We start from the raw sequence: 22,454 nt of genomic DNA on the forward strand, positions 1-22,454 counted from the left end.
AAAGGGTAACTAGGGAAGCCCGGCACCGCCTTCCTGACCTGCAGTCTTCTTCTTGACCTCTCCGCCTCCATCCTACTCCGACCTATCACCCTCACCTTGACCTCTTTCCACCTATCACATTTCCAACGCCCCTCCTCCAAGTCCCTCCTCCCTACCTTTTATCTTCTCCTGCTGAACACTCTCTGCTCATTCCTGAAGAAGGGCCTGTGCCCGAAACGTCGAATCTCCTGTTCCCTGGATGCTGCCTGACCTGCTGTGCTGTTCCAGCAATAAAGTTTCAACATGCAGTAAGATAATTATGGCAGCAGTTTGTTGACAAATAACTGAGTGGTCTAAACACCCCACTTCCAACCTCTCTTTTTTTAATCTCCAGGGACTCCAAGATTCCATCACCCCCTGCAGGCCAGAAGTGGAAGGAGGTACGACATGACAACAAAGTGACTTGGCTAGTGTCATGGACTGAGAACATCCAGGGCTCCATCAAATACATCATGTTGAACCCCAGCTCCAGAATTAAGGTATCACAAGCACATGAGACTGGGAGTAATGATTAACTCTTGTATTAGGTGATTCTTTTAAGAGTTATATTTTTGCAGAGTTTAGCCATTCCACAAGATTAAATTCATGAATGCTGAGGCAAACTTTCCTCATCTTGTAAATATCAATGCCACAAACTGGAAAATATTGCTGCTGCTGAACTGTGAAGCTGGCTAGTAATGATAGGTGGTGGGCATGTTGGCATTTTGCAAGACAAACAACTCCTGTAGAAATATGAACAGCAAATGCAGATAGCTTATTTTGTCTTTTGTTGGCCATTACACTTCTGGTACACTCCACTTAATTTATCCTTGCAATAAGTGTTGTTGTCATAGTGTGAAGGTCTTTTGTCAGCAAGCAAAAAGACAGTGGATTCAAAAATAAATCCGTTGAAATTTAAATTTCAGAATGTTAATCCAAATCATTTCCTGCCTTGTTACATGTAGTGGCAGTATGTAATCTGGGTAGAAGGCATTTCCATTAGAAGAATAGCCTGTTTTGAAGCCATACTGTTGCCATTGCTTTTTGTTAGCGTGCCATTTAATTATAATTTGAGCAGCTTTTTCACTACTTGGTATCACTGTCCAGGGCCTAGGTCCTTGGATATCAATCAGTAGCCAATGAGCCATCGCTTGTCACCACAGCTTTCAAAAACTGCCTGATTGTTCTGCATAAATAGGGTGAGAAGGATTGGCAAAAATATGAAACTGCTCGGACGTTAAAGAAGTTAGTGGACAAGATACGTGCGCAGTACAGGGAGGACTGGAAGTCAAAAGAGATGAAGGTCCGGCAGCGTGCTGTTGCACTTTATTTTATTGACAAGGTGAGTAAAGCATATTGTTGTTAGATGAGCTTTGTAGAGAGAGTTCTTGTGTATCTAACTAATAAGAGCTTGTGCATCACCAGCACAGGCCTCTTAAACCGAACACATGCTATTTGTTCTTTTTAATAAAAGCATATGCAAGTACTTGATTATTGTCCACAAACTGCATATAATTAAATAAAATTAACAGTGAGATTCTTGCGTGCCTGGTGCCAATTCTTATGGAGGTAGAATTGGGTAGTAGGGATGGAGGGCATGTGAACCACAACCTGATGCTTTAATTTTAGATTCCTGCAACAGGCCTACTGCATCATCGCTCTATTCAAAGGAAATATCAATCTGTACACCTGAATTTGATGGGCAGAAAGACAGTTAAATTTGCCTTTATGGTTAATGATTTGATCTGACATTGCTACAAATAACCGTGGAAGAAAGGGCAAAGTTTAATGGAGCTGCCATTGTAATCATTCTTCAGTCTACCTCTGCTCAGTTGTCAGCTTAGCTTACTGATGTTGTCTATCTGCAATGTCTCTAATACCAAGCCCTTCTTTCCCCCTTAGACCTCTGTATATGAAGTGTTATGTGCTGTCTCAGAATTAGCTTATATTCAATATTTTAGAAAGGTGAAAGGAAGAAGTTGCATTTGCATATTGTTTTCACAGTTTCAGGATGTTCCAAAGCTATGGTACACCACTGAAGCACATTTTCAAAGTGTAGTCTGTCGTAAAGAAACATTTTGGATGTTTTCTCATAATCATTCATAACTGCAGAATCATTGTATATGAGGTGAGGTACAGGAACATTTTTGTGTATCATTAACTGTCATTCTGTTGCTGTGCTCTTTTTGTTTTCTCCTCACTTCATAGCTAGCTCTGAGAGCTGGGAATGAGAAAGAAGAAGGTGAGACTGCAGACACCGTGGGTTGCTGCTCGCTTCGAGTAGAGCACATAAACCTGCACGTTGAGCTTGATGGTCAGGAATATGTAGTTGAATTTGACTTCTTGGGTAAAGACTCCATTCGATATTACAACAAAGTGCCAGTGGAGAAAAGGGTAAGGTTTGGTGCTGTTGTATTTTTCTTCCCAATTTACTTTCACTATATGCTCACTGTCAGTGACAGTGTGTAATTGAGCCAGGCTCAGCCAGGTCCCAAGGTTCATCCATCCACCATGCCTGAGTTTGTGCCAAATTAACTGACTTGTGGTGAGGTAGCTGTATGGGTACCAGAGCTAGACTCCCACTCTTAATGGTTGTCCAGCATTTCCAAGTCGAACTTTGGAATACTGGGTGAGAAATAAAATTACACTCTATTGTGAGGCCTTTGATAATTAAATGGCCCACTGCTACTCTGTTATCTCATTTGGCCATCTTCATGCAATACTGCTGACAAAGGAGCCAGGCTTGGGGGTGCGGCGAAGGGCCATTTGGGAAAGCATTCTTTTATTATTTAAACTTTTGTACACTATCTGTAGTTTCAAGATTATACAACTTGGGACTGAATTTAAGTGATCCCTGGTGATATTATTGCAATGACTTGATATCTATAGGCATTCAGACATTTGCATATGGATGGAATGTCTTCATCAGCTAGGTTGGTATGGAGCTATTTTCTGCAAATTGCCCCTTAGTCATATCCTCTGACTCTCAATGGTTCATGTTTAGCACTCTCAGTGCCAAATTAGTGGCACAAATCAATTCTCTGAAAATGGTTCTCTAGACTGTTCTATGGTGAAGCTGAAATTCTTTTTTGAAACCGAAAGAACTGCAAATGTTAGAAATTAGAAACCAAACCATTAAATTACTGGGAAAGCTCAGCAGGTCTGGCAGCATCTGTGGAGAGAAATTAGAAAAATTGTTTTTAGTTTGGTTTCATTTTAGGCTGAAGGAAGCTTATTTGTCATTCACTGTTGTTGGTCTTGATTTTGTGTGTTTCAACATTTGGTATGTATCTTGTATATACCTACAAATATTATGTAAGCTTTAAAGCCAGTTAAAAGGGTTGTTGACCTGACTACGTCTGGTTGATCTTTCGAGTGTTGTCAGTCTGTTTTTAAGCAAACTTGTAGCCCTGAAGGTTTGGCTTTCATGTTTGTTTACCAGCCCCCATAGTACACCCAGTGCTGCAGTGCACAGTACAGTCTGTATTTAATTAATTTCTGCCATGGCACTTTGGCTGGTGTTGCATAACTTGAAATGAACTTCAGTGATTTTCTTATGAAATTTGCTGTGTGGGATGCATGTTGTGTATGATTATTACTGTATGGAATTATAAACTGTGTTACCTAAATGCAAAATCTGCCATATCAAAGCTAGTGTCGCACAATATCAATTTATATGAATTTGAAGAATCCTGTAAAGTTTACTTTAATCTTGTAAGTGACTAAGTAGGAAAGCATAGAAAGGAAAGTGTGCCTCGGTGGTTTCCGAGGGAGCTGGTCTGGCAAGTTTTGATTTTTGAAATGACTTGGTTTCGGTGGGAAAGTGCAATGCCTCATTCTTGTCCCTTTTAGGTGTTCAAGAATCTTCAGTTATTTATGGAGAATAAGCAACCTGAAGATGACCTTTTTGACCGACTCAATGTAAGTAGTACTGCTGAGATGGCTGATGCTCGCAAGGGAAAACATAAATTGGTGGATTGCATATTTTGCTTTGTTTTTCCCCTCATTCTACTGGCTTGCACAATTTCTTATGCTGTGTAACTTAACAGAAATGTAGCTCTTTCTACAGAGAAAGGTCTCTTGTCCCTTCATTACAAGGGGTTAATATGATAGTTAAGGCATACAGGACATTGTCTTTATCAATTGAGGTGCAGATTAAGATCAGGGAACTTATGTTGGAGTTGTACAGGACTTCAGTTGGGCCGTAGTTTGGAGTACTGTGCTGTTCTGGTCCTGATAATGTAGGAAGTATGTGATTGTGATTGTACTGGAGGGGATGCAGAGGAGATTCACCAGGATGTTGTCTGACTGGATAAGCTGGGTTGTTTTCTTTAGAGCAGAGAAGACTGAGAGGGATCTGATTAAGAGCATGCATAATGTGGATAGCAGCTGTTGCCCCTAGTTGAAGGGTAAATAACATAGGGTGCACTTTAAGGTGAAAGGCCAGGAGGTTTAGAGGGAATTTGAAGAAAATATTTTCATAAAGGGTGGTGGGGTCTGCAGTGCACTGACTGGGAGGTAGTTCAGCCATGTAAACTTGCAACCTTTTTAAAAGTACTTAGATGAGCACTTTGAAATGTCAAAACATTGAAGACCATAGGAGTTTTATAGCTTTCGCAGTACAGGCTCAATTACTGAAGGGCCTCTTCAGCATCACATGATTCTAATTCCAGAACTACTGCTTCAACTACAGGGAATGGAGGTCTTGTGGTGCAGACTTAAAAGGAGGAAGAAAGTTGTACGTTTTCAGATCAGGTTGATGGATTTCGAATGAGAATTTTAATGCGAAAGCAATAATTGCCCCGGTCAAAAAAACAGCTTTGGGGTAGTCGGTGACCTCTTTATGAGAAATACTAGTCGTAAACTGCCTTTTCCTACTTTAAAGCTGTTCCAACTCACTTTACAACCAAGGAAATACTTTCAAATTATAGTCATTGCAGTAATGCAGGAACGAAATAGAAGTGTGACCAGGAGAGAAGGATATATTAGTTGTTGTTTGTTCCCTTTCTGATGTCCAATTGAAGTTTAGTGGTGCAATTGGCAGTTGTTTGAAGTTCATCCAGTCTCTCATTTCTCCTTAAGGAAAAATACATGGGCTGCATTTAGTGCTTTCACTGACCTGGCTTCAGTAATATCCATAATGCAGATTTTCTGATCATAATCAATGACATAGCAATTGAAAACTACAAATGTACCCAATTCGTCGTCATCTGGAGACTTCATGCTGTCTTTGTTAGATATACATGCTGAACTTTTTATCCTGAGTGTTCACTTTTTTTTTGTTTTAAATGTTCAATTCCTCTCTTTTCTACAAAGTGTACAGATTTAAGCACCTTCCTGGCTGTGATGGGACATGGTTTTCAAGTTGCTCTTGCTAGAGTGGCAAAATTCGAGAAATTTTCTGAAATCATTTTTGGAAGTGGAGGTTGTCGGTGGAGTTCATAAAGGTTGTGCAAATAGTTCTGAGTAATATGTTATTGTATACTTGTTACTGACTCCTTATATTGTTTTTCTTTTTGTATAGACTTCAATCCTCAACAAACATCTCCAGGAACTAATGGACGGACTTACAGCTAAAGTATTCCGTACCTACAATGCTTCTATCACCCTGCAGCAGCAACTGAAGGAACTGACCAACCGTAAGTATAAGTTGCATTGCCGTCTATGCTGACACCATGCCAGAGGTCAGAGTTGCTCACTACGTCCTGACCCATTCTATCTAGTTCAGTAATGTTGCTGTTAGAATTGGGAAGGGGAGAAAATGATTGACTGTTGGTTTTAACCTAAAGTGACAAAACCAGGTTCAAACGTTGTCTAGTCAAATATGGGTGGTGATGTTTAACATGTAGAATAGTGAATCTTTTTGAAATGATGCCAGATCAGTAATCTTGCAGAGGAATCAAGTGACCTAAATTGCAAAAGCACAGCTTGGTTATTTAATCCAAGGATGAGAAATTTCCATTTGATAAACTCCTGTTTTAAATACGGAATTTACTATCTTTTTTTGTTTTCTCCCTGACTTTTTGCCGTCTCTGCTTCAGTACTTTGAGAAGAGGGAGACAAGACCTCCACCTGGATAATGTCCTCCAGTAAAGTACTGGGAGCATGTCGCAGGGGAGATGCCACTCTGCTTTGTGCCAACCTTGATTTAACTGTAATTCCTCACTCTAGCAGGATCTATTACAAGGGGTGATGGGGCACCAGTGGAGAGATTCAGATGACTTGGAACAGGATGGAGGAGTGGAGCACAAGTCTCAGCATGGCTTGGTTTTGCTAGGGGTCAAGAGGAGGGTCTGCTGTTTGACTTGGGTGTCAAGAGAAGGGTGGAGGGTTGGATAGAAAATCTGTTATGTGAGGGTTTGGGAAGAGAAAATGCTGAATGACGACGTTGCGGGTGTAGTTGATAATGGCAGCTGCAAAGTACGTATGTTGGGTGGAGGTGATTTGGGAAGAGTGATTGTGATGCTGGGGAGAGGAGCTTCAATGAATCTCCTGTCATCAGGGAATATGGGGAATCTGACTGTAACAGAAATGAATGTTTAAAATGTTTGAAGTACTTCAAACACACCAGATTTTAGTATTTATTTAGGGCTGCAGCCAATCTAGTGGCAGTTTCGTTCACTAGCGTCTAAATAGAGTCCTGGAGTGGCACTCATCCAGAAAAGCGGGGAGTATTCCATGACACTCCTGACTGGTACCTTTTTAGATGATGAAAAAAGTGAGGACTGCAGATGCTGGAGATTACAGCTGAAGATGTGTTGCTGGAAAAGCGCAGCAGGTCAGGCAGCATCCAAGGAACAGGAGAATCGACGTTTCGGGCATAAGCCCTTCTTCAGGAAGGGCTGAAGAAGGGCTTATGCCCGAAACGTCGATTCTCCTGTTCCTTGGATGCTGCCTGACCTGCTGCGCTTTTCCAGCAACACATTTTCAGCCTTTTTAGATGATGGACAGGCTTCAGGGGGAGCAGGGTAAGAATTACACATTGCAAGATTCCTCTTAACTGAGCTGCTCTTCTGTTGATGTGGTTGTTCCACTTCCATTAATGGTAACAGTGTTGATAGTAGAGACTTCAACATTGGTAATGCTATTGAATGTGAAGGGTAATGTTTAGATTCTCTTGTATGAGGTGGCATTGCCTACTGTTTGTGTGAAATGAATATTATGACTACTTCTCAGCCAAGTTTCTTGTCTAGGCCCTATTTCAGTGTCTGAGGAGTTGCAAATTGTTCAGTGCTATGTACTATCATTGGAGGGAAGGTCATAGATGAAGCAGCTCAAAATGGTTAGACCTGGGGCCTCTTGTGGCACAATAGTAACATCCCTACCTCTAAGCCAGGAGGCCTCAGTTCAAATCCCACCTGCTCCAGGGGTGTGTAATAAAATCTGAACAAGTTGATATGGAAAATTCTTGTGGTACAGTGATGGTGTCCTGCCTCTGAGCGAGGAGATCTGGATTCAACTTCCACCTGTTCCAGTGGTATATAAACCTTTCTGATCGGATTGATAAGGAAAACATTTCCCCTTGTGTAAGTGAAGGAGAGTCCAGAGGAATATTTATCCTGAGAAACATCTGCAGAGATGTCCTTAAGCTGAGAAGACTGACCTCCAACAACTACAGCCATTTCCTTTTTGTGCTAGGTCTGATTCCAGCCAGTGAATAGTTTTCTCCCTGATTCACATTGACGCCAGTTTTGCTAGGGCTCAGATACCACATGTTGAGGGCAATTACTCTCCCCTCTCTTCTGGATTTCAGCTGTGCTGTTCCTATAATTGAACAAAAGCTGTTATGGGGTCAAGGGCTGTGTGGTCCTGGTAGAACCCAGACTGACTGTCAGTGAGCAGGTTATTGCTAAGCAATGATCCCTTCATCACTGATGGTCCAGAATAGACTTGGGTGGCAGTTGGTCAGGTTGAATTTGTCTTGTGTTTTGTGCACCTGGGCAATTTTTCACATTGTCAGGTAAATGTCGTTGTTACAGCTGTACCAGACCAGCTTGGCATTTTCAGTACCCTTGTCAGAATATTGTCAGTACACTCAGCCTTTGCAGCTCCTTCAATGGGTCCTGGAGGAGAATAAAGGAGGTTCTGTTTCCAGACCACTAATAGTTCATGGAAAGTGAGCATCCATGGCTAAGTCAGCATCTGATGTCAAATTGGCCTTGCAGGTAGCAGTGAATTAAATATAGTGTTGAATTGAATAATGGTTTGTGAAACATTGTTATAGTCCATTGCTTTTCTTTGCATGTACATAACTGAAGTCATGGACTTTTGCAAGCAATAAAAAAATTTAAGTTCACACCACATTGTGTTGGAAGTTAGTTTGTGCAAACATAAAAACTAATGTCTATCCACTTGAAATCTAATAATTTCACCTGTTTTTTTTTGAAAGTGACACAAAGCCATTTTCTTTTAATGAGAGATCATAAAAAATTGTTAAAATTGTGTAACATTGTCTCACTTTTCAGACCTTTGTTGTATTTTGCTGCTCAGCCCAAGTTAAACCCAAAGTTGATTAAACAATTCAGTGTGTGGGGGAAGTGGCTCAGCTATTGCCGTAGTACTATTGTTGAGTATTTTGTTGTCGCTGTCATGTACTTCTGTAACACATAACCGAAGTTGAAAGGGACCCAGACTACATTGAATTGAGATAAAAATGACTGCAGACAATTTTTTTTATTATATATTGCACTGTAGTAGCAACATTCTTCCTTCTACGTTGTAGTGACTGCACAGCAACTAATATCCAAATTCTCTGTTTATAGCGGATGAAAATGTTGCAGCGAAAATACTTTCTTATAATCGTGCCAACAGAGCAGTTGCTATCCTTTGTAACCATCAGCGGGCACCTCCAAAAACATTTGAAAAGTCCATGCAAAACCTGCAGACCAAAGTGAGTATGAACTTTTATTTTCCCATACCAAAACTTGTGCAAATAACAAAGTAGGTTTTCAAAGATCTTGCTTTCCAGCTGGAGTTTTGTAAAGCCATAAGGTTTGATTTCGCCCTGCACTGTTAACTGACCTTACTTCATACCACGATTGACTCTCCAGCTGGTCAAGAAAGAAGAAAACAGTCTTGTTCCTATCAGTATCCCAGTAATTCACTATGTTGATGTCTGGTGAGAACTGATTCTTGTCAGTTGGTGGCCAAACAATACAATGATGTGCATATCAAGAGTCAGGATGATATACTTAATATTCCTGGAACTGTACATAAGAACATATGATTTAGTAGTAGGTATAGGCCACTCAGCCATTGACCTTGCTCAGTACTCCATAGGATCATGGTTGAATTAATTAACTTCATATTCTTGTGTACATGATAACCTTTTATCCCCTTGCTTATCAAAAATCTGCCTCGGTCTTTTGAAATATTCAAAGGCTCTGGTTCCACTGCCTTTTGAGGAAGAGGATTCTGAATATCTTCAGCCTTCTGTGAAAAAACATATTTGTATGGCAGATTCTCCAAGGATATACATCTTCCCATGTCATTCTTAAGGGTGTAATGTTGTAATCAAGTCAACACCTGTTTTTCTGCATTGCAGTGGATACAAGCCTAGACTATCCAACCTTGTTCTTGTTAGATAATCCATACATTCTGGATGTTGGTCTTAATAATATACCTTTTTTGAATTGATTCCCATTCAGTTGCTTTCCTTTCAAATAAGGAAGCCAGTACTCCACACAGGAATCCAAATGTGGTCTCATCAGTGCCCTGTACAATTAAAAGATAATCTCCTTACTTTCGTATTCAGTGTCCCTCATAGTAAATGATCACAGTAACTTGCCTAATGCTTGCTGTACCCACGTATTAATCTTTTGCAAATCACATATGAGCATACCCAGATCCTCCTGCATTGTGGAGTTCTGCCGTTTCTGGCCATTTTAGAGGTTTTTTAAAATTCTTCTTGCCAAAATGTATAATTTTACATTTTTCCACATTGTCCTAAGTTTGCCCGATTGTTGTCCAATTGCATTTTGCTTCATAGCTCCCATGTTATGACTTACTGTGAGCTTTTATTTTCTGCAATAGCCTTTGTGGCACACTATCCTGTAGCTTTTTGCAATCCAATACAGTACATCCTCTGTTTTTCCCCATATCTCAACCATATGTTACTATTTTGAAGATCTTCAATAAATTGGTTAACTATGATTTCCCTTTCAAAACGGTATTGACTCTGCCTGTTTAACTTCTTTTTATTTCTAAGTGCCCTGCTACAGTTTCTTAGTTTCTAACACATACCCTACAACACGTTTAAGCTAACTGGCTTGGAGCTACTTTCTGTCTCCCTCCCCTTTTTGAATAAAGGAGTTACATTTGCTATTTTCAACTTTAGTGGAATCATATTTAATTCAAAGAATTTTGGAAAATTAAAACTAATGTATCAATTTTCTCTCTAGCCACTAATGCTACCTATACACACTCTGTCCAACAATTTTCTCAGTTGTACTTTTCGAGAGTTCCATTCCCTTCCACTTCCAGATTTGCAGTTATTTCTGTGATGTTATTTGTATCCTCTAAGGTGAAGACCATTTCAAAATGCTTGTTCAATTCAAGTCTTTGATTTTCCATTGTTTTCTATAAAACTAAGGAGGGAATTTAACAATGTTTAATCTGACTTTTTAGAACGTTCATAGAAACTGGTAGTTATTTTCTTGGAAGTGGCTGTTTTTCTTCTTTTAATTTTTCTCTTCTTATTAATCTTTACTTTTTTTTATTTTGTCTATTCTTCTGACCTGTCACCAGTTTTTGCATAATTATAAGCCTTCAGCCTGATACCAACTTTGTAACATTTTCAGTCAACCATGAGTGATATTTCCTTGAAAATTTTCTTTTCTATTGGAACTTAACCAATTGTATTCTGAAATATCCGTTTAACTGTCTGCTACCACAGCTCTATTGACCTATCCTTTCATCTATTTTGGCTAGCTTTGGCTAACTTTGCTTTAATGTTTTCATACATGCACTGATTTAAGTTTTAAAATACTAGTCATGAGCCTGCTTTTCTCTCTCAAAATGAATGTAAAATTTACTCATTGTGTTCACTAAACTGAGAGGTGTCTTCGCTGAGATCACTGGTTCCAGGATGTGCTATTCTATGAACTCTGATCTAGGCTACCTTCACCCATCTGACTTTTCTCGTGTGTATTAAACTCTCCTTTTGGTGTACATTTCTGAAGACTTCTTATTCTTTGTTTAACAATCTAATAGTGTATATTGTTAATGGATCTACATGATGTGTCGCTCACGTGTTTGACATCACACCAGTGCTAAAATTCATTGCATTACCTTATAACTTGCCTGGTAGGCTGAATGGCTTTTTGGCTTGATGACAGCATCACATCAGTGGAGAATACCTCTCATGTTGCCGCTGTATTGTCACAGTTTGAAAGGGCTTGACTCGTTCTTTTTTTAGACACCTTGCCCTTCCAGGGTAATCTGAGTTAGATTGTGTGCATTTTTCAGGTCTGAAAATAGTAGATTTAAGCCACTCTTGAAATTAACCAAACTCTGCTGCAACACCGCTTACAAAGTAAAATTTGTTTTCCAACCAGTCAGCACTCTCTTCTCATGCAATATGAATTATTATTCTGTTCAGGATTTGGTATTCTTGTCATACAGTCCTGATGAGTGCAGAATGAAAAGCTTTTACAGTGTCCCTTTATCAACATACCTTGTCAATTCTTTGATTTAATTTCAGAAATCCAGTTTTTGGTTTTCAAATTCATATTTTCTCTTTTGTTTTGTTTTTTAGATCGATGCAAAGAAAGAACAAATTGGACTAGCCAGGAGAGAGCTGAAGGGTGCCAAAGCTGACTATAAAGTTAGAAAAGATGAAAAATGTAGAAAGTAAGCAGTCTATACAATTTTATTTTTCACAAAGGGTGAAGCTGAATTAGCTGCCATTGTCAGGTTGTAACTCTGGTTACTCCATTGAGGCTCATTTGATCCTAGGTATAAAGCGAGGCCGTGCATCCCATTTTAGCCCATGCCACCACTGGAACAATTTCAGTCCATCCCATTGTGCCACTGTATCTCCTATATAAATTTTATCTCTCTTGCATGCCCCTCTGACTTACCTCTTGAAATAATTTGTCTCTGTTTCTGCCACTCTTAGCAGAAAAATTCCATTTCGTTACCACTTACTGTGCTAAGGTTCTTTCTTTGATCTCTGCCATAAACTTAAATCCATGTCCTGTAGTCATTTGCACCATTAGCCAATGGAAAGGCAGACTTGCTATATGCATTTTATCCAAATCTGTCCTAATCTTATACACCTCTCAAATCTCCTTTGCTGTGAGGCCACAACTCCAGCTTCTCCAGCCCTATCTCTGTAGCTAATCCCTCAACCCAGAAACCACTGTGGTGAATTTCCTCTGCACTCTCTTCAGAAAGGCTGTCCCATCCTCCTTGACTAGAACTGAATGCAATACACTCGTGGTGGCCTAATTAGTTTTAAAACAATTTCAGTTGAGTCTCCTTACTTGTGCCTATATGAAGCCCAAGGTCCCATGTGCTATGTGAACCACTCTCTACAAATTTTTGACACTTCAAGCAAATAAAAAGTAAAATGTTTCAGTATCTAACATCTAAATCAATCATGCACAGTACGTCATTACAGCATAAATTATCTAAGCATTCATTGTCCTCCTACTAATACAACAGGCATAATCAATTTAAGGTATCCAGGCTTCAGTTTTTCGTGTCATGTAATTTAATCCATAATGTCTTACAGGTTACACAGAATCATTAAAGAAAAAAACTTGCATTTATATAGAGCCGTTCATGATCTTGGGATATGTTAACAATTTTTTTCCCAAAGCACCTAACTAATGTTATGCAATTAAATTCCTGTCGGGGTGCCCTTTCTACTAAACCACAGATGGATTTAGATGGTTTTCATCTCTTTTCAAGTTGAACTCCGGACAATCCAGTAATCAGGCGGGTTATGAAATGTGAGAATGCAGACTCTTCGATGGCCTGTGCTCTGCAATTTTGATGGCCCGCCATTAAAATAGCAGCCCATAAATTACTGGTGTGTGTGTGTGTGTGTATGTGTGTGTGTGCCTGTGTCTGTTCCATCATTTCAAGCTGTGCTGCTGAATTCTAAAATGTGAGAGTTACTTTCTGGCCTTTTAATACAGCAAAAACATAACTCTACTACTGTTATTTTTTCTCATGAAGTCTTGTTAGAGAACCCCTCATAAACATTAATATTACTTTATTTCTCTACATAGATCTGTGGAAAGTAAGAAGAAGGCTCTCCAGCGGCTTGAAGATCAACTAATGAAATTGGAAGTTCAGGCTACTGACCGAGAAGAAAATAAGCAGATAGCTCTTGGGACGTCCAAACTCAATTACCTGGATCCTAGGATCAGCATTGCCTGGTAAGTGAGATTCTGTTTCATACTTGACTCACTTGGGCTCTCCCAAGTGAAGCTTTCATAACAACACAAGATTTTTTGTCTTTAAGTACAGGGTGAAACCAAATGAAGGGTGTGGTAAGAGAGCAGAGCGTAAACAGTTGTCTATCCACAATAAACAAACACATGGACATGGTTAACTAACAATTAAAGGAAAAAGAATTATCTCCTCAATCAGCTCTCACTTGCTGATGATCTTGGAAAAGTCCTGAAGCAAACCTTTATTACCCAGGGGGATTTGGCAGTTCCTTATTTAAGACAGAATCTAAAGTATCCAAAGTAACCTTTTCTTGCAACTTTTTCTTTAATTCCCCAAGGAGAATTTATCCATCTTTCCAAAGTAGTAAAGCATTCAAAATTCAAACAAGGAAAATTTTTCTGGAACATTCACAGCCACGAGTCTGCATGTGCTTTGTCTACCAGTCATTATTTTAAGACTTTTCTGAGACCCTGAAATTCCAATTCTTGTGCTTTCCTTCAGAACTCCTTCTCAGTCAGGGATGTTAAATCCCCTGATTGTTATACCATGCATGAGAATTTAAATTTGGGTTCCAGACAATGAATTGGTTACCAGTATACAACAATGTTAATGAGTTGGAGGCATTCAGAAGAGATGTACTAGATTGGTAGTTGGAATATGGGGGGTTGTCTTGTGAGACTAGGAGGGATAGGTTGGGCTTGTTCCCACTGGAGTTCAGAAAAGTGGGGGTGACTTGATTGAAGAATACAAGACCCTGAACAGTCTTGAGGTGCATGTGGAAAGGATATTTCCTCTAGTCAGTGCTATGGGACACTTAAAGTTAGGATTTGATCTTTTGGAACAGCGATGAGGACCAGTGTGAAGGGAAGGAATGGAACTTAATTAATCTAATGGCAACAGCGCTTCTGAAGAGGTCACGATTATAGAGGGCAAACGTTGAGATGCTTAATTAGAGAACATTGTAATAATTGTCCACAGAATATCAAAAGCTCATCAGGAAATTTGAGTCATTGATTAAAGAATAGGCTCCCGAATAGAGTGAAAATGGAAACCCAAACTTGTTGAGAAAATAGGGGTTGGTAAAAGGCCTAAAAGGGGCTTTATTGAAGATGAAAAATAATAAAAGGTTATCGCCCCCAACTTAAACTGATTTGTGTTTCTTATTTCCCTTGGCTCTGGCTAGACTGCAGGTAATTTTGTCTTAACAATTAACACTCAATTGCTTAGATAAGGTGAATAGCAATGGTCTTTTCTCTAGAATGGGTGAGTCCAAAACTAGAGGGCATAGGTTTAAGGTGAGAGGAGAATGGTGTAAAGAGACCTGTGAGGCAACATGCATCTGCACCACCTTTAAAGACTTGTTGTGCACCTGGAAAGCACTGTCGGTTAAGAGCTATTCTGGAGTTATAATAGATATGGAATGCAGTCTACCTCAGCCTTAAAAATTATTCAGTGGTTCTGCCTCTAGTGCAGAGTTCCAAAGTGGTACGATCCTCGGGGAAAAAAAAAGTCCTCATCTCTGTCCTAAAAGATCAAATCCTAATTTTAAGTGTCCCGTGGAACTGGGCACTGACCAGATGAAATATCCTTTTCATATGTACTTCGAGACTGTTCAGGATCTTGTATTCTGCAATCAAGTCACCCCGCACTCTTCTGAACTCCAGTGGGACCAAGTCCAACCTATCCCACCTAGTCTCACAAGACAACCCACATTCCAGCTATCAATCTAGTGAATCTCTTCTGAATGCCTCCAACTCACTAACATTGTTGTTTAAATAAGGAGAGCAAAACTCTCCACAGTATTGAAGAGGTACTGTACAACTGAAGCATAATCCTTTTTATGTTAAATTCCTTTCATAGTCAAGGATGGCATGCCATTGGTCTTCTGAATTACTTTCTTGGGCTTTATGCCAACTTCTTGTGACTCACACTGGAGACACCTGGAACATCTAAAGCTTGTTCTTTATTCTTATCAAAGTGAATAATTTTACATTATTCTCCCACATACTCCATTTGCCAGAGTTTTGTCCACTCACTCAACCCCTCTATTCATCTGCCTCCTTCTTCTTCACAGCTTACCTTACTTATCTATCTTGTAAACTGCAAAAGCTGCTACTATTACCCCCCCCCCCCAAAAAAAAATTCACATTCGAGCATGGATCCCAGGAAAGCTATTGACACAGCCTTACAATCAAGCAAAAACCCTGTTCTGTCTGTCAGTCTTCTGTCTGTACTAATGTTATTTCCTACTATATGAGCTATTGCTTTTGTGTAATTACCTTCCAAGTAATACCGTATCAAATGCCTTCTGAAAATCCAGGTAGGGTGTCAATGGGCTCCTATTTATTTACAGTGCATGTTACACTGTGTCAGGACTCTTAAAACCATCTTGTCCACAAAGCACCTTATGACAAGGTTGCTCTAGATATCTTAATTGATATTGATTTATAATTTCCTGAATCTTGATCAAGATACATCAACAGGCAGAACTTTGGATTTAAACCAGGTGTTTGACTGTGCAGCAGTCTTTCTTTCTTCCTTCTCAGTACTGCCGTAATTATTTGAAGTTCCATACCAGGACCAAAGCTCCCCAACCTATATAGATAAGAGAAGAACAATTTGGATTTTGAGTTAGTGGCATATGAGTTGTGTATGAAGGGATTTAATGATTAAATTGGCAGCTTTCCTAGAAAAAAATACTTTTCAGCCAGTGTGCAAAAGAGTGAACTCCGAGAGTGAAAAAGGGCAATTTGTTTGCATTGAGAGTTTTATGATTGAAGAAAGCAAAAATTGAAAAGCATTAGTTTGTTTTTGGTTTAGAAGAACAAGGAATTGAATTGTTTTTTAAAAAAACAAAATTACTGCAAACATTGGAAATCAGAAACAAAAACAGGTTGCAGGAAAAGCTCAGCAGTTCTGGCAGTGTCTGTGGAGAGAAATCAAACTTAACATTTCAGGTTTAGTGACCCTTCCGAAGGAATTGAATGTTTTAAATTTGGGCATAGAACCCATGGATTAAAAACTTTTGTTCAGAGTGCATTATATTCCAAAGGATAACTGTCTTTAAACAGAATTCAGATCCACACTTTGTGAGAACAGTATTCCAGTTTACCACACTGTAAAATTCTCAGCCTACTGATATATATATACTCAATGTTTATAGAAGCAATTCAAACCCAATTAACTCTTTAATATATCTATTACCTGTTCCTTCATTCTATTAGATCTTAAGCATTCCTTCAGACTGTATTGGGTGACAATCAATATCCTGGTTGAAATTAAATGGTTAAATGCAGGGGGTGAAATAGGTTGACTTAGAACTGATGGGTATCTGTTCCAGTGTTTATTGACTGTTCTACTTGTGCATTTTTCCTTTTCCATTTTTTTTTAATTTAAAAAATATAGGTGTAAGAAATGGGGCATCCCAATCGAGAAGATCTACAATAAAACCCAACGTGAGAAGTTTGCCTGGGCCATCGATATGGCCGATGAAGACTTTGAATTTTAACTATTGGTGTGGCTGAAGCTGAGTGAGACCCAGCCTAAGCCACTTTGAGCTGGAGAAGATACGTTTTTATCTAATGAGGAAAAAGGAAAAACTGTGGTTCCGTAGCTACTGTTTTAAGAGGAAGAAAAGCAAAACAAATATATATATATATTCGCACTGATTAGATTGGTGCATTTATACTGTTAGAACCTTGCAATAACTTTTTTTAAATTGAGAGCTGCAGTCCTGTTTTAAAAATAAAATCAGAGTACACCTGCTTCAAAACTGGTCACTGCTGAACCATGGGGAAGAATCGGGTGACTGTTCAGCCTGAACTAGAGACTGCTCACTATCTTGTGTTTCTCTGGGGTTTTTTGCTTTTATCTTTTAACATTTGTCACTGACCTCTGGTCTCAACCAACAAACTGGAATGTGAATCCAGGTCGAACAAATGGTTTGGTTTGATTTTTAACAGAAATGATTGTATACGTGGGTTTAACATGAGAGAGGTTTTAATTTTAACAAAGGATTCTTTATATAAAGATGTGTTTCATTTGAAAGGAGCAGTGGCAGAGCTGGCATCAAATGTTTATGGTTTGGGATGAAATGAATTAAATTCCAGATTTGGTTGATTCAACTAATTGTAGTTGAAGAGCTCTCCACTGGCAACTACCCTTCTGCCCCTGTTTAAGGGATATGTCTGACTTCTTTATGAGACCATAGACAATGTTGTGGGGGGAAGACAGTTGAGAACTGAGGCCTGTGGGAAGCATTGCATTTATGGCTTGAGCTGGTGAATGTTGCCTTGGTTTGATCTGAAGGCAAAACCAAGAACTGCGTAGATTTGCAGACCAGTCAGACGAAGTACCCAGTTTGTCCTCCACAGTTGCATTGAGCAATACACTGTATGAAATGGTGGTGGCCCCTTTCTGCACCTAACTTGCTCTGCCACTGGGAATGTGTATTGCATTCTCTCCCTCACCACTGTAAATTAATTATGCATTTTTTAAAAATTGCTTGTGATCCGTTTAAATGCTTATGCTGAAATTTGTTTTTAAAATTCACCTTTTAATTGTTTGTTTTGAATGGGTTCTGCTTGCAAGTAATAAAATGTTATCAGATGGGGATTAAGAAATTGAGCCTGCAAGAACTCCCGCTGGAATAAATTTTGGATCACTAGCTAGAAGATTGACTGAAATGCAAAGATTTTTTTATATTTTAAACTTTGTAGGGGGGTGGGTGGGTGGGAGGGAGGGAATGAGTGCTCCAGTTGCTGTATGACTAGTGCCTTGCGAGCCATGTGTTTTGAATAGTTATGGTCTTTCAATCTCCAGTTATTGCCCTGCAAGTTTTAAATGTGATTTATTTTAGTGGAATGTAGCAGGAGAGAGATGTTTGTCATGGCTACTATTGGCTTGGTTCCATTCGGTCTTTGAGCATTTAATTGGTCAAAAGCAATTTTAAAATGTTAACCTTTTTCTGTTTCTAAATTTTGAAGTTTGTAAATGGACCATCAAGATTTTTTTAAAAAGACATTCCTTTTTTTGAGGGAGGGAGGGGAAGCAAGAACTCCCCCAAAGCACTACTTGAAAACTGTGAAACTGTACTGATGTCATTGATTTTCTGCACCTCTCATGCTAGAGTAGCTAGCAATCAAAACAAAATGGCTGGGGTACTGGATAGAGCTTCCAGAGCGTTTGATGAGCAGTGACCTTTTTTCTTTGGTCTGGTGTGTGCTTGTTTCTTGACCCTTTTTTAAAAAAAGTGGTTTCCTTTTCTGTGACTGAGATGAAATCCTTTTTAGACAGAGTTATTGGATAGTAACTAACATCCAACAGCAACTTCAAGCCCTTTGGGGCTCATGTAGTTGTAAGCTGTAGGTTTAATTTTCTTTTAGACCTTTTATCGATGAGGAAGTATCTACAGCTTGTTTTAATTAACAATTGTAATTAATTTAAAAGGTGTGCTGTTAAATTAGTACTTTCTTCCTTGTCGTGCATTTAAAAGGCTCCTTGCACTCCATCAAGTAACTATTTGAGTTGTCTCTAAATTATATCTGATATTTGGAACCATTTTGAGAAAAGGACATCTTATGAGGCCTTTATTGCTGTGAATATGTATTTTGTTGTATTTATAAAATTAAAAAAACATTTCAGCTTGACTTGGGGAAACAGGAGTAGACAAGTTAACTCGAGTTTAGAGGCCCTGTCACCAAAGAGTAAGGGGACTTGATTTAAATGTGTCCACTGGTTTAAGTTGAATTTTTTTTTTCCTTTTTAACTGTGAATGGTTTTCCTTTTTTTTTTGTTTTTATGAAACATGCAACTTTTTAATGCTTCAACTCAGGTTAGAGTGCACGCGCGCGAGAGAGAGAGAGAGAAAGGGTACCAGAATGAACTTGCCTACAATTCCAGTATTTGTGACTTTTCCATTTTTAAAAACTCTACATCATTATAGCCTAACTGGACAGCTGACCCAGTAACTGACACAGAATTGAGGTCCTTATTTATTTTTATTCCTCTGAAATTATGGCAATGTAACTTCTCTTTAATTGGGCAGGGAGGATTGGTCAAAGCCAGAAGGTTTAAAAATGTCTACATAAGGTGGTGCTTGTTCAACTTTTGAGATCAACAGAAGCAAAAGAAAACTAACTAGCTGACTACACCTATCATGTGTTCTGTAGATTTCTTCCATTTGGTCACCCAGCTCTCTCCATATATCTTTCTCTAGCAAGTGTTCACTGTCACTTTGTGAGCTTTCTACCGATGTGGGTTCCTGATGTCTGTGGTAGCAGGTGTGGTGTCACATCCATGAGGTATTGGATTTCGACATTTTCATATTTCAAAATTTTAGAAGTGTTTCATCTGCCCAATTTAAGAATACTGGGTGTTTTTAAAGCTGAGCTTTAATAGAGCCCTTTTTTCTACAGGTTTAGCAGCTTTTTATACAGAATTACTTGCACACGATAGCTTTAAAGAGGTTTTGAGTTGAGAAATTAGCTAGGGCAGAAGGGATGCAGATAGGTCAAGCATACAATTTAAGATGACTGCCTTTTTACATAACTCATGAATTAGGAGCAAGAGTAGGCCCCTCAAACTTTCTCTGACATTCAATGTGGCTATCTGGACCTGAGCTCGGGCCTATCCTGGACTGATGGGACAAAAGTTTGTTTTTAATCTTGAGAGCCTCGTGAAGTAAATTTGGGACAGGTTGAACCAGCTCCCTGCTGGACAAACAGTCTCAGCTGCCAAATGACTCCTAGTTCTGCACTGATAGCTAACCTCACTGAAAGGCCATGAGATAGCTTGTGTGGAGAAAACAATCTATGCGGGTGAGGACACTGATGATCTTTTGGGTTTGAGGTAAAGCACAATTATTTTGGAGTACTGTAGAGAAAGCTGTAGTTTGCATCTTCATTTATGGTATTTGTGAACTAACGATACTTGAAGCTGACACTGGATGGAAGTGTTAATTGCTCAGGACCAAGACTCTGGATAATCCAACAACATTTTGAACTGTAACACAGGAGGAGAAATCATGTGGGCTTTGCTAATGTACATCACCATGGTCTGCACCAACGCTTTAAAGCCATGCATTTGCTTATCAAGACACAGTGAACATCTTCTAACTAATCTGAATTACAATTAAACCTAAGCAGTGAAATTGAAACTGAATTGAATTATAGATGCCCTTCCTTTACCTTGTTACCTTTCCTTTCCCTACTATTATCCACTGATAGGGAACAAATACTACTGGGGCTACAGCTCCATGCATGCAACCTGGGTTATATTTGGCTCATGGTGACAATGAATCTTGTTTATTTACTAAGATATTTTCTTTTGGGAACAATGGCCCATAACTTGAACTCTGAAGAGTACCTAAAGCAGTGACCGCTTTTTTCGTTGGAGATGTTGATTTTTTTTTTGTAAAAGCCTGAAATTGGAGTTACCCAATTTGTGGTGTGTGATTTTCTTTCACTGCCTACTTGATGTAGATGGGAAGCAGGAAGTTGTGTTAAATCACCATCCACTCCTTTCAACAGAGGCCAAGCAACTAGTTGGAGCAAAGTAGGTACAGGAACACATCATGATTTTTAGAGAACTGTGTTTACAAAATTTAATGCATTTGCAACAAGATTATCCTCTGCTTTACAATCTCTGCCTGTCCTACTTTAGGACTCCTTATCTAATGGCTCGACTAGAGCTATGGAACTGTGGGTTAACCTGTATCATGCTGTATCTCATTGACCATCTGCTTCCATTTTAAACTATTTCTGAAAACTGATACAATATTTATTATCTGCCCTTTTTTTTTAAATTTCTCCCACTGACATGCTTGCCCAAAATGTAACTTGTAATTATAGTAGGAAAAGGGTGGTGGTAACAAAATATTCCTCTCTTATAGGAGATGAAATGTTAAAAGTTATCATGGCTTTTAGATCTGATTGGGGAAGGGGATGGGAAGATGGGTTGCTGTTTTGATCTGATCTGTCTTAGCAGTATAGTTATTGAGCCAATCGTGAACTAAGCTGCTTGGTTTAAGAATGCGGGCTTTTTAATTTACAATTTAAACTGGAGTTCCTTTTAGTGTTTACACAGTGTGCCACTGTGTTGACGACCTGTTTGGACGCCAATCCTAGCACGTTCCTGTGCTTCAGCTATCCAGTTAGGTATTCCCGTTCCATGTCTATGAATCATTGTTGAACTGTTGTAGCACATTTATCATGTACTTGTGAAACTGGCCAACATTATATATATATATATATAAATATATATTAAAAGATGCTTATTCAGTCTGAATTGTAATGGAGAAATTTTACATTTTTTTTTCCCTCCTGCCTAAAATACTATTTAGTATGTGCTTTAACTGATGGGCTAGTATTCACAGACTGATGTGTACCAGGTTTCTTTTTTTTTTACAGATTATTTCTGTAAATTTAACATACTGCAATGAACTGTGCTCGTTTGTATTTTTAAATAAACACATTGTACACTATGAACATGGCAGAGCCTGGTGTGACCACATCTGTCTGTCAGAGAAAGTTTAGATTTTTGAAATGACTAATTTTTTTTCTGCCTTTTGTTGTTTCGCTTTTTCCTTTTAGTTTCTTCCCAGTCCCCTCTGTTTTATCAGTGTTGATGTGAAGCAGCAACGTTGGTGATTTTTAGAGGTGACTGGAACTTGTGTGCTGCTATTGTGTCTCACTACAAAGTGGTTGATGCCAATTGAAGTAAATGCAATCTCTTGCCCGTTTTGACAGGAGTCTGAAAACAGCCCTATTGAAGTTCCACTCTGGGGGGAGGGGAAACCATTGTTTCTCAACATGTGTTCAGCTTAGTGAAAGTACTTGGGAATAGGAATTAGTGCCCACACACGCACAACAACAAATGCGGCCACTGCTAAATTACCAAGAAGGCTTTTGAAGCCCCCAGGATTACAATAATGCAAGAAACTGAAGAGAGAATGGTGGTGGTGTTTGTGATTAGTCACCAAAGGCACGTGTTGGACAAAATCAGCTTTCCATGCCGATAGAATACATTGGGCT

At 39.1% G+C, this 22,454-nt stretch overlaps 1 protein-coding gene across 2 annotated transcripts in view; it reads left to right on the top strand.

Annotated features, from left to right (window-relative positions):
* LOC122560239 (DNA topoisomerase 1) overlaps window positions 1–21,908 on the top strand; it is a 76,595-nt gene extending 54,687 nt beyond the window's left edge. For both annotated transcript variants that reach the window (XM_043710714.1, XM_043710715.1), the window contains 9 exons: window positions 374–518; window positions 1,217–1,360; window positions 2,227–2,412; window positions 3,871–3,939; window positions 5,543–5,657; window positions 8,781–8,908; window positions 11,774–11,868; window positions 13,257–13,406; window positions 16,828–21,908. In XM_043710714.1, coding sequence (XP_043566649.1) covers window positions 374–518; window positions 1,217–1,360; window positions 2,227–2,412; window positions 3,871–3,939; window positions 5,543–5,657; window positions 8,781–8,908; window positions 11,774–11,868; window positions 13,257–13,406; window positions 16,828–16,930 — 1,135 coding nt within the window. In that variant the 3' untranslated portion in view covers window positions 16,931–21,908. The remainder of the gene's footprint in view (window positions 1–373; window positions 519–1,216; window positions 1,361–2,226; window positions 2,413–3,870; window positions 3,940–5,542; window positions 5,658–8,780; window positions 8,909–11,773; window positions 11,869–13,256; window positions 13,407–16,827) is intronic.
* The last annotated feature ends 546 nt before the right edge of the window (window positions 21,909–22,454 follow it).

This window comes from Chiloscyllium plagiosum, chromosome 20 (genome assembly GCF_004010195.1).
Source record: "Chiloscyllium plagiosum isolate BGI_BamShark_2017 chromosome 20, ASM401019v2, whole genome shotgun sequence".
NCBI classification, from domain to species: domain Eukaryota; kingdom Metazoa; phylum Chordata; class Chondrichthyes; order Orectolobiformes; family Hemiscylliidae; genus Chiloscyllium; species Chiloscyllium plagiosum.